Here is a 17,837-nt window from a genome sequence, read left to right on the forward strand (position 1 = left end):
TTCACGAAGGAGCGCGCGCACACTTTCAACGAGCTGACGAATGCCTCCAACACTGTAATATAATTTACACCATAAAAAGTGAGAAGGGTGTAAATGTGTCCATAACTCACACCCATAGGGTATCCGTTATGTAGATAACACCCTAAGGGTGTGAGTTATAGACACATTTACACCTTTTTCACTTTTTAGGGTGTAAATTATTTTACAGTGAAGGCGGCGCGTCAGCTGTACCCCGCACCGCACAAATCCTTTAGCAATCGACAAGCAACCCTTTGGCGCCGATTAAAAACTCACACTCTCCCATCTGCTCTGACTCTTTCTCACTATCACCCACTTTTCCTCACATCAGCCTGTAATCTCTGTCCCGAACCTCGCGCTTCTGCTCTCCACCTCCTTTCTCATCGCCCGGCGGATCCTCCCCCGCGGGGCCTCGAGCACCTGAAGACCTGGGAGGACTGGGAGACCCTGCTGCGCTATGGAGACCCGGTCGTGCAGACCATGGCTACTGATCGGGCTGCCAGCGTTATGGAGCGAAGCAACATAAACGCTTGAGTGCAGTGGGGTGGTGCGGGGGCCCGGGAGCCTGCGTGCCCAAAACTCCTCAGTCTTACAATAAAGTTTTTATGATGATGATGATGAAGTGAGAGGACGAGTCGGGAGAAGGCTAACTTTATCCGACAGTGCGCAGGAGGATAACTATCGCGGGGAATTTCTCGCTTGTTCCCGAAATTGCTGCTAGCCCTGTAAACGATGTAATTATAAAATGTCGCAGTCTCACCCGAAAGGCGAAGCATTGATTGCGATAGCAAATTATTAGACAGCTATACGCGGTAAGTTTAGTAGTTTTATCTGCTGTACAAACTGCTGTAAACATTCGCTTACTAACCAAATTAACGAGTATACGGTGTGGCGCACGCGCATGTGAACATGAGCGCATATCTCGTAACTCGCATAACTCGATAGCCGCGGGCTGTCAAAACGCTGGCGCGATGGAGAGCAGCAGCAGCAGCGGCGAGCGAACTCCCCTTCATGCTGCTTCTCGCTTCAACGTGCGCCAGTCGTGAGAACATTGTGCACGCAAAGCAATCAGCGTTCTCACTCGCCTTCGAACCCTTCCGCAGATTACGCTCAAGATAGGACGCGTACGGCCGTGCTCAGCCGAGCCATGCGCAGCCTTGGCTGAAGCAGAATCGCGCGCTGCCCTTCCGTCCTCTACGCGTGCGCACATCTCGCCGGTCCCCTCCTTGCGCGCGCGAGGAGACGCCGCCGCCACAAGCCACCATCCTTCTCGGCTGCCCTTGCGCATACAACATGCGGCGCGCGGCCGCGATTTTATCGCATTTAGACTTTATACGGAACATCACGGCGACGGCGGTGGCTACAACAGCGCGGAAAATTCGCCTGGGGTGTCCATATTATTATTATTATTATTATTATTATTATTATTATTATTATTATTATTATTATTATTATTATTATAACTGAGGAACAAGCACTGAAAATGTCCTCCGGTATCCATATGCCGTTGCTTGCCAGAAACTGGAGCGATCCGTGTACTTGCTGTCACGGCCATGACAGCCTGTGAACCGAACTCTCTGCAGATATGCTTCCTGACTCGTCGGAGCCACACTTCCGGATTTCCGAGCAGTCGTTGGCCGAATCCGCGGTCCTTCGCACCGAGGTGAGCGACATCTCGCTGAAGGAAGACAAGGCAACGAGCACGGCCGACGTTATTATCGAAGACCTGCCCGCGCGGCCCAAGTCTCCATATCAAACGCGCAACAGGCCGCAGATTTCGGCGCAAGTGCAGCTGTCTCCTTTTCCCAGTAAGTCCATTTCGCCAAGTGAACGCAACAGATAAAATATCAACAGAATGCTATATCCGTCCCATCTAATCAGCCAGTGGTTATGAAACTGAGTCTCTATTGCCACAGGGGAACACGTGCCGGCCTTGCAAACTTGGAAGTACGAACACAGTATAGTAGTAAGGGCGCCATACACGATACTGATTCCGATACTCTATATCACGGTAATTCTTGTGGGCTTCGTGTATCGACGCAGGCTGATAGCTCTAGAGCAAGCTACAGCTGCCTATTTACACGATTTACAAAAACAAGAAAGAAAAATTGATTAAGCTTAATAAATATCTCAAAACGTCAAAAACAGTATATGCATGCAGTCCTCGTGCAATCGCGAAAACATTGTGTGGGGTTTCGGTATCACATGTGTACCACATGTCGGCGCAAACAAGTATCTCTTATTGCGATCGAAATTATATAGGAGCACTCCAAGCCAATTTCTGGCCGTTGCCCTGCAAGTGCGATAAGATCTGCGCCATAGGCTTTATGTTCTGTGGGTGCGAGGAGAAGCTCGCGAGGGTGAGCCGAGAGTGATGGTGGCTTGATTTGCGCCGTCGTTCCCGTGCACCCAATGTCGGAAGTCACGTGATCAGCGAACGCTAAGGTAGGGAAGGAGACAGGTGAGCGCGCGTATCTTCGTCTAGTCCGTCTGTGGCTGCGCTGGCTGTCAGCGCGACTCTCACACGCGGTCCGCGTGCCCTATCATCGATGTAATCTGCGGCAGGTGCAATGTTTGGCAACCCGCGACGGCTGGTAGCTTCATGTGCGCTGCCTTTTCGCGCAGCTACTGTTACAGGTCGCGTAATTTCAAGTATCGCAGACTCATTGAAGCGAGAGGCCGCGCGCAGCGTTCACCCCCCCCCCCCTCCCCCCCCATCTGCCTGCGTCCCGCTCTGCCTGCGCCAGCGTTGTGACATCTAGTGTTCATGCTCAGCGAGTGAGATCTCTTCATGTTTACCTGTGCGCGCGTGACACACTGTTCATTAATTTAATTAGTAAGTGAATGTTTACTGCAATTATGGGGCCGATAAATCGACGAGCCTTACTTTGTGCATGTAGCTGTCTGATAATTTGCTTCGTCTTTCGACCGAAACTGCTACTTTTAGTTGAAAACCTTTCATATACGTTCTGCATGATGTATAGCGCAGTGTGGAGGCACGTTAGGTTTTTTTTTTTTCTGTGGCTCCTGGAGCTTCTCGCGGGGAACAGGAAGCCCGTCAAACCTCAATGTTCGTCCGCGTGTTGACGACACAGACGCTGTAGGTCACCGAACGTTGGTGCCCTCTTTTGGACCTTTTACCTTTATAGTCATCTGTGCCTCGCATGTAGGGTAACGTAGTTGTTGGGCTTAAATGGTTACTGAATATGTATAAAGGTGTATTACCTTATTACGCTTTTGCAATAGCAAAACGTCCACTCTTACCGTGGCAAGAAAGAGATTTGTTAAGTCGTAAAAAAGTCGCAGTTTCGCCCGAAAGGTGAAGCATGGATTGCGATAGCAAATTAGTGGACAGCTAGCTATACTAAGTATGGATAGTAGCTTTATCGATAGGCTGTATAAACTTGTAAACATAGGCATGCTAACTAAATTAACAAACGTGGTGTCACGCGCGCGCGAGCAAACATGAACGCATCTCACTCGGTGACCGCGGAAGCTGGCTGTCAAAACACTGGAGTGAGAATTTTAAAATAGGCTCAAGCCCGCACGTTTCGATAACCTCTCCTTCGCCAAAACGACCTAAATACGATAACATGTTGAGATTACGTCCCTCTAACGTACTACTCTAAAAAAAAATTGCCATCGTTCTAAAAAATCGTTATTGCGTTTATATCCTTGAATAAACGCTCTTTCGAAAATCTATTGAAGCTCATTCTCTATTTTTGTAAGGATGGTGCCGAGGTTTCGACGCGAATCTCGTACAAGCAGCGGCCGCAGGGTGCCATAGAAACAGTGAAAGCAGCTACAAATAGGTTTGCAGCTATAATGGCGTTGAATTGCGTATTGCACATGGAACACATTTCGGTGCATCTTGACAAGAGACGTGCAGCGGATTTCTCCCAGAAAACTGACCTGGAAGCGTCCGCCCACACTGTAAAATAATTTACACCCTAAAAGTGAAAAATGGTGTAAATGTGTCTATAACTCACTCATAGGGTGTCCGTTATATAGATAACACCTTGAGGGCGTCAGTTATAGACACATTTACACCCAAAACTTTTTAGGGAGTAAATTATTTTATAGTGCAGGCGGCGGAGAAGCGCAACACAGCGCCATCACCCACCACAGCGTGTATCTGCGGGCGTCGTAAAGGTCTCGCGCGACAACACGTACGTCCCAGAGTCCGAGAAAGCTGTATAGTCGGTTTAGAGCAGGAGAAAGAAATCAGTTGGGTTTATTAAATGAATAACGCGCTTGGCGGCGTGTATTTATTGCGGCGAGAATATTTAGGTACAGCGTTTGTTTCTTCGAGTAATTCCCTAAGCACAGCCATGACGGACGCATCTGCGGCGGTAGTGCAGACGACGCCGGCTCGATATGCTGCCCTGTGTTGAGAAATGTCGGGCGATGACGTAATTTCGGGGAAACGGAAAGTCTGCGGAGGCCTCGAGAAAAACCACTTCTGCGGTAAAAAGGAAGTTTGGCCTCCAACAGTATTCAGGAGTCCGGGACCCTCAGACACATAGTAGGGGGTTGCAGAGAGGCACCATTAAATCCTCCGAACTCTTACCCCACTAACGAGCTTTGGGAGAGAGCCTTGGCCAGCTCCGACCTCGAGGATCAGCAATGGCTGATTCCGAGGGCCCAGGACACGGCCCGAGCTCAAGGCATTCTGGAATGAGGGCGCCTCTCCAAAGCTGCATTAACCCAATAAAAATGTTTATTCTCTCTCTCTCTCGTTCCACCGAATTAATGAAAAATTGAATTTGTAAGGAATAACCTACTTCTCTATGAACTGATTCAGTGTTGCCCTTCAAAAACGAGAGGCGACGGTCACACGAAGGGTGTTCAAGTACTAAGTGTACGTCTGAAAAACCTTGGCAGTAATTGCTTCATTTACGCAACAAAAACGACTTATTCGAGCACATTTCGCGAGCTGGCCTGTTCTGCAACCGTGCGGATCGCAGGCCCCGAGAAGCTCGCGCCTCCGCCAGCCGAGAACCGGCCGGTGCCGCCTCCGTTGTCCCAGCGAAGCCAGCAGGGGGCGCGCCGGAAGGCGGCAACCGCGTTGGCCGAGACCCCGAACTCGCGTGCGGTGGGCGCTGAAGCGGTTCCACCCGTCATGGCTGCCAAGGGCTCCGTGGCCAACCAATTCCTCGAGAAGATTGGGCAGCTGCGTGGCGCCGCAGTGTTGTCCGAAGGCGGCCACGACACCTACACGCTGGCCGAGGACCTCATGAGCATTGAGGGCGCCCAGAAGCAGCCAGACAAGTACAAGAAGGAAGACTTTGGGGAGCTGTTCACCAAAAAGTCGTGAGTTTGCATCACACTGTTTGCCATGTACCAGGTGTGTTTTTTAGACTATATACAGAATATTAAAAAAAAATTGTCCGCTGCAGGTGGCACAATTCTAACTTTGGAACTCGGTTCGAGTTCGAATAGGCGGGCATTACTTGCAAAATAAATCGAATTATATAATTCACTAACTAACAAAATTTCACTACGTTCCACAACTTATTACTTTACGGCACATACTGCAATTGAGGAATTGTAACTGGTGAGGTGGCAAGACAATACAGTTTGAACGATTTCCAAGGATGGAGCCGCTTTTTTTTTTTTTTAATATTTGCGCCGTCAAATTTGCGGTAGTAGTACGCTGTAGTACCACTTATATTTTAATTTTTTTCAATAACTGCCGTATTGTGCATTGAAGCACAACAGTAACCGGACCGTCGATGTACTTAGTCGCAAACTTCGAGAATTAATATCGTTAAATTGGTGTCATTACGGATTCGTTTCAAGCGGATCGCCCTGCGAACTCGCCGGCTACAATTCCTAAATTGCAATGTACGTCATACAGTAACTGGTCAGAAAGTTAATTAGTGAAATTTTGTTGATTATTAGATTCTGCATTTCGATTGCTCGTGCAAGTAATGTCTGCCTTTTCCAGTAATCGAGCTCGAGGACTAATATAATGCTATCAGCGATAGGCATATTTTTTTTATTATGTATAACCTAGAAAAGAAAAACAGTATATGTATTTGGAAGATGGCTGGATGCAACCAGTGGCATGGTCAGGTGGAAGACGTTTGGAAGCCGGTGGAGGCCAAGTCGTTTTCAGTTACGAGCTGCACTCAGTGAGCGCTTAGCACTTTTGCGCATAAGCAGTTTTTCCTTAAATAAATGTCACAGTGCGCTTGCAAGCGCAGAGACTTATAGTTTTGCACACTGCCGACCGAACTACATGTGGCGAGCTGCAGCGCATTACAGCGCCACATATGCATGGCTCCTCGATGTGTCTGCAACCTGAAGGTTGTCAGATTTAGATGCCACAAGTCCTCAGCATTGCGTATACGTCAACGACTAACATTATATTACGGCATGCAAGTTCCGACGCTTCTGGTAAATCACGAAGAATCTGTGAAAGACATGCCAAATCTTTGCGATACCAGAACAACACATTTGTGGACTAAATCTATAAAAATGCATTGCTGAACGTGTAGTGTCCAGCTCTAGCAGTGAACTTGTCACCTTTAAGTCGTTTCTATGGGCTCGCTCTTTTATAATCGCGTTCGCTTTGGTTTCCCAGGAGGTGGAGGATAAAACATTTGTTAACAGGAATGAAGAGACGCGAGTGACGACAGCTTCTGATTCTCCGTGTCGCGCGAGTGAGGGAACACGCCGCCACACGCCCCGCCTGCCGCACCAGCTGCTGCTGGTCACGCGGGTTTGAGCTGGACAGAACAGACTCCCACTGTTCGGGGGTTGGGTTTGGGATTCGGGGAAGATCGGGTTTGTTGAGGCAAGCCCAGATGGTATGGTAGAACGAGGCACAGGGCGGACACTTGTGTGAGCAGAGGATGGGTTGTATGACATGATAGAGGCTTAGGTGAAGGTAGGTGTTCGTTTGCCGTTTCCGCCACGAGTCTACTAGAATATTTTTGATGACAGTCTTAGGTGAATTCACACGGGTTTGTCGTATCTGGGATCTGGGTACCTTGTAACCACTTCCAGAAAAAAAAGGGCCCCTTTGCGCCTCCGGAGCGTCGTAACGAATCGCAAGAAATATAGAAATGAGGTCTCAACGAGACCAAGAAGCTCAAATTAATCGCAGAGTAGGTAAAACTAATGGTATGGTTGTAAGTAGTACCAATATAGTAAAAAAAAAAATCACATTGCACCGTACCCCAGTAAAGGGTGCACCGCCGTAGATATAGACATGCTGAGGCAAAGTCGCCGTACGCCACACTTTTGTGATATTAAGCGAATTTGCTTCGAATAAGCAGAGCTTGCGTGAGGCAATAGTGTTTGTAAGGCTGCTTCGGCGGTGCCCACATGGATGGATAGTTTGTCGCCGAGTAGGTAAAATTAATGCATGGGCGTAACTAGCGTCAGTATAGTAGAAAATAACCACATTGCACCATAGACGGGATCTCCTGCGATCGGCCCACCTGACCTTTTGGTCGAAAAAAAAAAACGGGGTCGAGCAAGTGTCGACGCTAAAGACAAGGCATGTGTGATTGCGCGTGAAATACGACACGAATACGATACTTAATCAGTGAATAATGAACATTAAAAAGAGACAAAAAGAGATCAGAGACACATAATCAACGTTTAATATTCGCTTCACTTGAATCGTCATGGACATTGACTTGTTTAGCGTCGCCACTTCGTTGACTTTCTATTATTTTGAGTGGCGTGGTCAGTAGCGGCGGCGCCGTAATCGCCAACCATTGAAGGTGCATCCCGGTAAAGTGCGTCAGGCGCTGGAGCACGGCCGGTCTGGAACGCGCTTCTGGCATCTAAGCTGACGCGTGCTCCAGACCGCCCAGCGGTAGACCGACGGTTTGCTAGACGCGCTCAATAGCTAGCGACAATGCCGCCGCTACGAGCAGTGTGCACATCGCGCGACATGCGCGATAACGCGAGGCACGCGTCGGCCGACGCGCTGTCCATATTCTTGTTTACTGAAGGCCTTGTCCTTTGGAGGTGATCTGTTCGACCATCCGCATGACTTGTATGGTGGAGTTATGTAGCCATTGGAGTGCAGAAGCACCTCTTCCGCCGATTTGTAGTTGTAATTCAAGAATACGGAGACGATCTGCCTTAGGGACGTGTTGACCCGCCGATGTGAGGTTGGTGTTCGGGGGATTTCTCTCCGTCATGCTGGCGTGTTTGCGTCGAAGCAGCACGAGCTCTGATTCTTCAGGGACACACTGGAGTCCGTGAATTGGCGGTTACATATTGCACGACATCAACCGCTTCCTATAAAATGTCTTATTCCCCTATTGACCCTGTGGTGGTCCCGAGGGTGATGTCGGCATAGGTCGTATGGTGCAAGTGGGAAATGACACTAAGTCGTCGCTGAGGAAGTCGCATTATCGCAACATTAAAAAGCGTAGGTGACAGGTCTGCCCCCTGTAGAGTGCCTCAGTTTGATCAGAGTGCCCGAGTTCGCTTTGTGGCTAACATACACCCTTTGGGGTGTATATAAAATATCAGATGTCAGATATACACCCTTTGGGGTGTATATCTGCCACACACCGATAATTGTCATCTGCCTTGCTTGCGTTTCCTCTCTTGAAAACTCGGCGCTCGCTACTTTCCGGTCGAGAATGCTGTATCAAGCTGATAACGCGCAAGCCGTTCGTGACTAGGAAGTACCGGACTCGAAGCGTTAAAGAAAGGAAATGTGGGCAATACAGATGACGATTATCGTTGTGTGGCAAGATACGACCCTAAGGGTGTGAACTTTTTTTAGATAGCACTCTAAGAAAAGTTTACACCCTTTGGCGTGCCCCTTCTGCCACGCAACAATAATCGTCATCTGCCTTGATGCGTTTCCTTTCTTTAACGCTGCGAGCCCGGTACTTCCCAGTAACGAACGGCATGCGCGTTATCAGCATGACGTAGCATTCCCGACAGGAAAGTAGCGGGCGCGGCGTTTTCAAAAAAGGAAACGCAAGCAAAGCAGATGACGATTATAGTTGTGTGGCAGACATACACCCCAAAGGGTGTAACTTTGCCTACACTCTACACTCTAAAAACAGTTTGCACCCTTTGGGTTGTATATTTGTCCCAGAACGATAATCCTCATCTGCCTTGCTTGCGTTTCCTTTCTTGAAAACTCGGCGCTCGCTACTTTCCTGTCGAGAATGCTGCGTCACACTGATAACGCGCATGCCGATCGTGACTGGGAAGTACCGGGCTCGCAGCGTTAAAGAAAGGAAACGCGGGCAAGACAGATGACGATTATTGTTGTGAGACAAATATACACCCCAAAGGGTGCAACTGTTTTTAGAGTGTAAGAAAACTTTACACCCTTTGGAGTTTATATTTGCCACACAACAATAATCATCTGCCTTGCCCGCATTTCCTTTCTTGAAAACGCTGCGCTCGTTACTTTCCTGCCGGGAATGCTATGTCATGCTGATAACGCGCATGCCGTTCGTTACTGGAAAGTACCAGGCTCGCGTTAAAGAAAAGAAATGCGGACAAGACAGATGACGATTATTGTTGTGTGGCAAATATACACTCCAAAGGGTGCAACTGTTTTTAGAGTTTAAAAGTGTGGGAAGTACCGGACTTGCAGCGTTAAAGAAAGGAAATTCGGACAAGACAGATGACGTTTACTGTTGTATGGCAAGATACGACTCAAAGGGTGTAAACTTTTCTTAGAGTGAAGGGTTGAAGTCCGGACCAGTTGGTACATAGTTGAAGGAAAAAGCCAGTCACAAAAGACAAAAGACAAGAAGAGAGGTTCACACCACAACGACTGGACTATCAACTGAGCTTTATTAGAAACTGCGTAGTCCCAGCAAGGCCAGCAGAGGATGCGCAACAACAGCATCACTATCACAGAGCATGAAAAGACAAGATATCACATCTATCATGACCGACCTAAAAATGCTTAATTCTTTTTCAGGTAAGCGCACCGAGGTTGTACTAATGCAGTCGTCACCTAATATCTTGTCTGTTCATGCTCTGTGATTAGTGATGCTGTTGTTGCGCATGCTCTGCTGGCCTTTCTGGGACTACGTCGTTTCTAATAAAGCTCAGTTGATAGTCCTGTCGTTGTGGTGTGAACCTCTCTTCTTGTCTTTTGTGACTGTTTTTTTTTCCCTTCAACGGGGTAATTTTGTTTAAGAGCATGGTCAATTCGTTGACAAAGTGAACAGCAACATCCAGGCCTGTGTCTCATTTCCTCCAAACCGGATAATCTAATGACATCAGACTTTAGCAGGCAGGTTTTCAAGTCTTTCAAATCTTGTGTCAGCGAGCCGGTGTCTTAAGCTTTTTTGGTTCCTTAACATGGTACGACTGCCGTTCTGAGTTAACTGTAGTTCGGTAAACAAGCCTCGAACTCTTATGTGACCGCCAGCGCAAACAAAACATTTATTCTGCGTTTGTTCATTGGCTGCAAGTTATAACATTTCACTGCGTGTTCTCAACCATAGCAATAGTTCAAACCTGCTTACGGCTGGCTGTGGCGGAAATCGAACCTGCTGGTTTGATTTCCGACTACTGCGGCCACATTCCAATGCTGGCGGAATGCAAAAAAGCAACAACAGCAACAACAACAAAACGCTCATGTACCGACTTTTGAGTGCACTAGCCAGATTGTGGATATTTTGGGAACTAAAACCCATAGTTAGCTACACGCGTTTTTGTCGATACTACTTTCTTGTAATTGCTGGTGTGTCCGCAAACATTTCGTGGCTTCTCATGTACGTATACCACCCCTTTGCTAATATGGAGCCATTGTGGATACGTGCTACCGTCCAGTACGAGGGGCCGACAGACGGCACTTTCGTCCGCTTGCTGTCCATCGTTCAGTCGCAACACTGGCATATCTAGAATCAGATATCGGTCTTTCATTCTAGCGCTTTCTTGCCATTCTGACGCTTCCGCTTCACGTAAGCCTCGGCTCATATTTATCCAGCTAACAACGCCACACGTCAAAAAATGACCATTCCACTCTGTGAAGATGGAATGTCAGCGAAAGCTACAGTCAAAGCAATCGAACGAAAAGCATGCATGCAGCAGAGATTCCTTACACGTCGCGCACACCTTGAAGTCGGTCACGTCGCCGGGAACGTCTGGGAACGTACGGGACAGTACCTGTAGCGCACGGTCCCGATTAGTCACGTCTCGTACGTTTCCGATCCTCGTCAGGTCGCTTTCGAACCACAGACGGTCGCACATTTTGCAACTAAATCTGAAATGTTTATCCAGAATATCTCGTCGGAACTTGGCATCCACACCTATGAAGTCGTTCACTCGGTCCATCCGGTACCTCTGCCGCCGCATTGCGTTGCGAGTCTGGGGTCGTTGCTCGTTCGGAAGTGCCCGGGCTCGCGATTGTCGTTTTCGTTCGGCTCCGCGGGAGCGTTCTTCGTCGGTGGTCGTTTCGCTCCGCCGCCGTTGACATTCTCGTTGCTGTTCCCTGCGGCGCTCCTCGTACGCATGTTGTTCTTCGGGTGTACGAACTATACGTGTCCGCCCTATCAATAACGCATCTGTTGAATGGCTCACACCCTCTTAATCAATGGCTCATACCACCGTAGACGCGGCCTCCCAATTACGACGACAGAAAAGTGAATTCTACGCTGGAATGATGAGTGGAAACGGAGCGAGCTGTGTGACAAGGATAGTTAAGGACGCGTTACAGGTTACCGAGCCCACAGGGGTATGTGCCATTGAGCTTGGACCCTTTCTGCACCATCACCAGGATCGGCCCACATTATTTTTTTAATTCTGTTGACGGACGCTGAAAAAACCACGGAAGGTTAGTCATATACAGCTTTCGCTGTAATATGCAATCCGATACTGACATCTGTGGAGCACATGCTAGACTCACGCGTCGTTCTGCCGTGCGCTTGCTCGTATTTAGTTTCAACAATGTTTACAAGCGACAGGTGTTATGCGAACCTCATACGCAATGCTGCTTGGGTCATATACTCAGATCTATTATTTTTCCTTACAGGCTCAACGCTGCACAATTGGCTCCGAAATTGCAGGTAATTTTTTGTCACCGTGTGTCTTTTTCATAAAAGGTTATTTCGTTTTCGGGTTGTTACACAACGCCAGTCAACGGGAAATGCATATAAATGTTGTATAAGCATGTCTAAAGCCTGGTGAACCCCCGCCACTCACTTGCTGTGGTCGCAACTCTCCTAAAATAAGGCGCTATGTCGCGCTGGCTGACCTATGCGCTACCAGACTATACACAGATACTCAGATACTTCCTGGAAACGAAGGTCACTCAGCGTCGCAGAGCATCCATATTGTTTAGCGGTGACAAAGCAAATAACTTCAGCCAGTGTAGACGTGCAGGCACACGTATTCGGGACACTTTGATCGGCCCTGTCACTCTTGCTGTTGGCGAAATCCTTTTTTTTTTTTGCATTCAACAAACGACGTTCCGTGGTTAATTGATCTTTCACTTATTTCATATATGGTGTTTGTCACGCACACATACTTTGCTTTCTGTATCCTATTAGTGTGGCAATATTCGGTATACATGGCTAACAACGTATACAGGTAGTGAAGTGCTGGCCTTATTCTGTAGAAAGAGGCAGCCTTTGAGTTTTCCTTGAGTCTTCTGTATGGCCTTATTCTGTAGAAAGAGGCAGCCTTTAAGTTTTCCATGAGTCTTCTGTATACCGTCTTCTTTTGCTGTTACTCTGCTGCACAGTCGCAGACGGAAACCGAGGCTGAGTCTGAGGACGAAGATACCTCACTGGACTTCGACCACCTGCCGATCCGCAGGCGCATGGACATCTGGAAGAGGCGAGAGGACCGTGCGATTCGCAAAGGCCTGTGAGTGCGCTAGTTTTTGTTACAGGGTTGCCCTTATTAACAAGACGAACTTTTATTTGCACACGAAGGCGATGCACATGAGCCAAACGAGCGCAGTTTGTGTTTTGTAGGCGAGCATATGGTACCTATCGGTGACGAGAATCCCATGATGCGTAGAGGTACCCAGGAGAATGAACTTGATGCTGTAATACGCTCGAACGTGATACCGTATTTAGCGCATACTGATGCTGCATTGCGTGTCAAATATGCGGAACTTAGATAACAAAAGGTCGGACAGACACTGAACCAGCAGTGACACAACTATACGTGGACACAACATCCGGTGTGAGCATATAGCTCTCTTATTGTTCCACACGCACACAAGTCACAACTACACGAACGTAGCGTTCAGTGGAACTAGTGCGAGGTTCGGACTTGCAGAATTAAATGCTGACATTCTATAACGAGCAAACTTATTTCCAATTCCCTCGCAATCGTCCAAATAATGATATCGCACAAGCAAGCTCAGGTCTTGGCCCAAGCGGTAGAGTAGCTGCGCTTTGCACATGCAATTCGTGTGGTTTTTTGGTTCAACGCCGCGCAAAAGGATCCGTATCCGACATGAAGCATTCCTTGAAGATCCTTATGCGCTTTTGGGGGTGGGCGGGGGAGGAGAGAAAGGGGGCCAGGCCACAAATGCTTTCATTCAGTGCACATACTCAACTTGTCGCCCTTGGTTACTGTTTTAACGTGTGCTTTGTCTTCCCTCAGGATTCTGATTCCCAAGGTGGGCAAGCAGGGACGCTTCGCAATCTCCGCCGCTGGTCTTTGACCTCTTCCACACCGACGACCTTCTTTTTTGTTTTAGCTTCTATTCCTAAAATAAACGACGACTTGTCTTCTGCGCCCCCAAGTTTGCTTTTACTGTCAATACTCGTGGGAAGGTTTTCAATTCAGTTTTGGGCTGCCGATACAGCGATCGGTGCTGCTGCTGACGATGGCGCAGATGCCGATCGTAGAGCGTCTCTGATGAAGCAATTGCTGGAGAGTTGCGATAACTTCCGGAAATGGAAGCCTCCAGTTATTTGATTAATAAACTATCGAACCTGCGAACTGTGGCCTTCAAGGGTTCGGAGCTTCACTTACTACAACGCCAACAGATAGACGAACTTCCCAAGATTTAGAGTGCGATTATCTGGTTCCTAACTCTTAATGTCGATTTATAGCAGTAAGCGCCGTGAACTAACAATATAGCGAACACATTTTGTGCAACGAAGGTGTTCGTTGTATCCGGGTTCGACTGTACCAAATCCCGAGGAGTGCTTGAGAATTCTTACTTAGAAATAGCTACACAAGTGTTTACAGTATGACATAGTTGTGTGGAAATCGCTGATGTGAGCTGCTCTTAACGACAGTTGCAGCGGCATCGTGCCTGTATGTAGAAGACTGGGAACTCTCCAGCTACGGGCGGCAGCTACTGAGCACAGCAAGGCCGCGTGTTTGACTCTGACACAGATTTCCTTAATTACGGTATTTTGCGTCTCATTATGAGGCGCGCCGTAGTGGGGGACTCCGGAAATTTGGACCCCCCCGCCCCATCTGGGGTTCTTTAAAATCTAACTTCACGGCTGATTTTCGCATTTTGGCCCCCATCCAAAATGCGGCCGCCGTGGCCTGGATTCGACGCCGCGACCTCGTGCTTAGCAGACAAATACCATAGTCACTAAGCAAATATGGCGGGTCACAGATGTCCCGCTCGCTTGGTTCGGCGCATTAATGCACCCCTGGGAAGTGGCCCTGCACCACTCTATGTCAAGGCTGATGGGCATGTCAACAATGGCGCTTTCATGGAGTGCCAAAGCAAAAGGCAAGTGCCCGTCACGTTGGTAGATAAGGAGGAGAAAGACGGACAGAGAACTAGAGGCCCTACAAACGTGTGTAACGGCCCTCGTCTTAGCTGCAGTGAGACGAAAACAAAAACACAGGAGGCGCTGTGAGGCCTCTTGCAGCATGAAAACAGAAAAAAAATATATTTACAGTTCACTGCTCGATTTATAGGAAAGCGCCGTGTGCATCCAGAAAGACAAAGCTGCTCCAGCCTCGTTAACGTTTGCTTGAGAAGCCTGTCCAAAAGGAAACCGATACATTCCTACAGCTTCCCTGAAAGGTGGTGCGCCTTCTCGACACACCAACGACTACAAATACGGCATCACAGGCATCATCAGATCGATTCGGCCGCAGAAGCAGCAAAATAAAGAATTTATAGCTCACTGCTTGATTTGCAGGTAAGAGCTGTTGAAGATCTTACAGATAGTTGATGTAAAGGTATAATTGCGCTGCTGCTGAACATTGAACTTTTTTTGCTGACCTAAGCTGTTTTGATTTTTTGACTGAAACAATGGAGCAAAGAGGAAGGAAAAGGAAAAGAAGAAAATGAGCTTGGTGTTCTTTTGGAAATGTTCAAGAAAGAATTAAGCGTTTGAAGCAATCTATGAAGTACTGCAGCGACACTTGCGATGAAGTGAGAACAATGACTAAGGAAATAAATTAGCTTTGCTCAGACCTGAAGAATATTGTTGATGAGAAAGAAAGTGGAAAGCAGAAAATGAATGATCACCGCAAGTTCAAGAAACGGGACAATACCAAAAAAGCAACAATCTTGAGATAATGTGTCTGGTGAACTTGTCTTGATTTGTTAAAATATACCATAAGATATAAGATATACAGGTTTTTCAGTAAGGAAATTGATTACAAATATATTGTTTATGTCACTGTGTGCTTAGCTCCGGTTCAACGAAAAATAATGTCATTGTGCGCTTTGTGAGACGCTCAGTGAGACACGATTAAAGCTAAGAAGAATAAAAAATAATGGAAAAGACATTGGACAAAGAGACGAAGGATCACCATTCTATACGTCAACGAGCGCTTATCTCGCCACAACAAATGACTTCTTGCTGCCACAATCAGAAGAAAGTGATATTTAAGCCAGAATATGCATGGAAAGTCGGTGGAAAGATTCTAGCATTAAAGGACGGAAACAGGAGCGTCTTGAGGATAGCAAGTCATGATGATCTTGCGAAACTGACCTAGAAGCACTGTGAACGTCAATTGCGAACATGCATTCTTGCATGATACATTCACCACAAACACATAAAACAACTATCGCAGCTATCAAACTTCTCGTTCTTCCATTTGAAGGCCAGAAGCATCAGAACAAACACGATTACCTGCAAACTTATTTGGAATCCCTTCGAACGCAATTCCATTCAGTTGTGTTTTCTGAAACTTAGCTTGCAAAAGATTATACCTCACCATTCCTTGGCGCTTTCAGATGCGAACGGCTTGACATATTGCAAAAAAAAAAGGGGGGGGTGGACAGTGGTTCGGCGATACAGTTAAAGCAGGGTTCTTCATGATGTCAAAGCTGATTGCACAATATCAGATGTCAATGTAGAATGTCTCCCAGTTAATATAAGACAAATTCAGTTAGCTGCTGTATATAGGTGGCCTATGGGCTCAAAACACAATTTTTTCAGCTTTGTGAAAAGCCTCTTACAGTGTTTGATGTCTCAAAGCGCTTCTTTATCTATCGTAGGCGATATAAATGTAAACACTATTGGTGACGAATCATCTATGCTGTTGGCTTCATGTATTTACTCGCTTCTTATAACTCGGAAAACATTAATAATGTACCGACATACATCGAAGTCAAAAGGTGAAGCTGCAAAGACGTTTCAGCTACCAATTTGATGAAAGAACAACTCAGCTCGGGTGTAATCATCTGCAATATAAGCAGACATGTACACGTTTAGGAAAATAATTGACTCACCATCCCGACCCTGCGAAAGTGGATGTGCAGCGCAACTTTGAAAACCACCACTACAACTGCTGAGGGGGGGGGGGGCATGCAATGTCTTATTGCGTTAGAATAATGGTAGTAATGCTAATTGAGAGTAATGATTTAATGGTAAGTTTGGCAGCACGCCGCCTCTGGTCGTATTGCCGTTTTTTTCCCCTTTGCCGATCCTCGGAAGTCCTAACTATGCGTTGCCTACCCATAGCGGTGCTGCTACAACAATGAAATCAGTTGCTAGGCCGGTTCCTTTATATACGAAAGGCCAGTTGCGTCACGTCGCAAGCTGCCGCCGCCGCGGCAGCTTTCGCAACAGCAATCTTTACCGTGAAACGTATGCGGGAGTGCTACGTGCATTGCATTGTTATCAGGAGTGCCTTATCATCAATTATGTGGTTCGGTGCTTGTTTTGTGCTCCTTCTTTATTGAAACGAATGCTGTTCTGTATGTTGCATGCGTGATTCCAAAGAATGTATGGACTTTTCGCTTCACTTTGATGAGACCATGAAGCCTGCTTCACCTCCGCCGCGGGTCGGCCCATATTATTGCCCATGGACGGCGGCACGAAAAATTCCGACCAACGAGAGGCTAACAGCTTCGCTGTAAAAAGTAAACGATTACAATTACAATTACTTCATTAAAAATGGAATTCATTAGAATGACCAATTACTACTGCATCAAAGTAAATGATCAATCACTAAAAGTTGATTAATTTTTTACGTTACCTTTCTCCCCGCCTTTACTGACACTGCACAACTATTGGCCTCGAGCTCCACCACTGGAAAAGCTGGCGCCACCGTCGGCGTGACGTGCTATTAGGGATCACGTGGACATAGCGGCCGCGTCGGCTGCTTCGGGAGCGCCGAAGCGAGCTGAAAACGAGAGTTTAAATTCCCTCGTACGCTGCGGTCCTCATTTAGTGTCGAGATTTTCCCGCTTCGAGTGTCTCCTTTACAACGCTTGAAAGCACTACAATAGGTAGTGGCTGCCTTTGAAGGCGCGCAACATGGTACGCTACTGCTCGGTGCCGCAGTGCCGGACGTACGCAACGGAGCCCGGTGTCAGCCTTATTCCCACGTAGCCGCAGGACAAGAAGCTGCGTGAAGCTTGGCTTGCGAAACCTAAAACGGGCAAACAGCTATCGGCTACAACTCGGGTATGCAGT

At 47.5% G+C, this 17,837-nt stretch overlaps 1 protein-coding gene across 2 annotated transcripts in view; it reads left to right on the forward strand.

Moving 5' to 3' along the window:
• Window positions 1–13,726, forward strand: part of LOC142571751 (uncharacterized) — a 29,960-nt gene extending 16,234 nt beyond the window's left edge. For both annotated transcript variants that reach the window (XM_075680330.1, XM_075680338.1), the window contains exons 6-10: window positions 1,602–1,826; window positions 4,986–5,331; window positions 12,005–12,038; window positions 12,716–12,840; window positions 13,591–13,726. In XM_075680330.1, coding sequence (XP_075536445.1) covers window positions 1,602–1,826; window positions 4,986–5,331; window positions 12,005–12,038; window positions 12,716–12,840; window positions 13,591–13,651 — 791 coding nt within the window. In that variant the 3' untranslated portion in view covers window positions 13,652–13,726. The remainder of the gene's footprint in view (window positions 1–1,601; window positions 1,827–4,985; window positions 5,332–12,004; window positions 12,039–12,715; window positions 12,841–13,590) is intronic.
• Window positions 13,727–17,837: the final 4,111 nt, after the last annotated feature.

Source organism: Dermacentor variabilis, chromosome 1, assembly GCF_050947875.1.
Source record: "Dermacentor variabilis isolate Ectoservices chromosome 1, ASM5094787v1, whole genome shotgun sequence".
In the NCBI taxonomy this organism is placed as follows: domain Eukaryota; kingdom Metazoa; phylum Arthropoda; class Arachnida; order Ixodida; family Ixodidae; genus Dermacentor; species Dermacentor variabilis.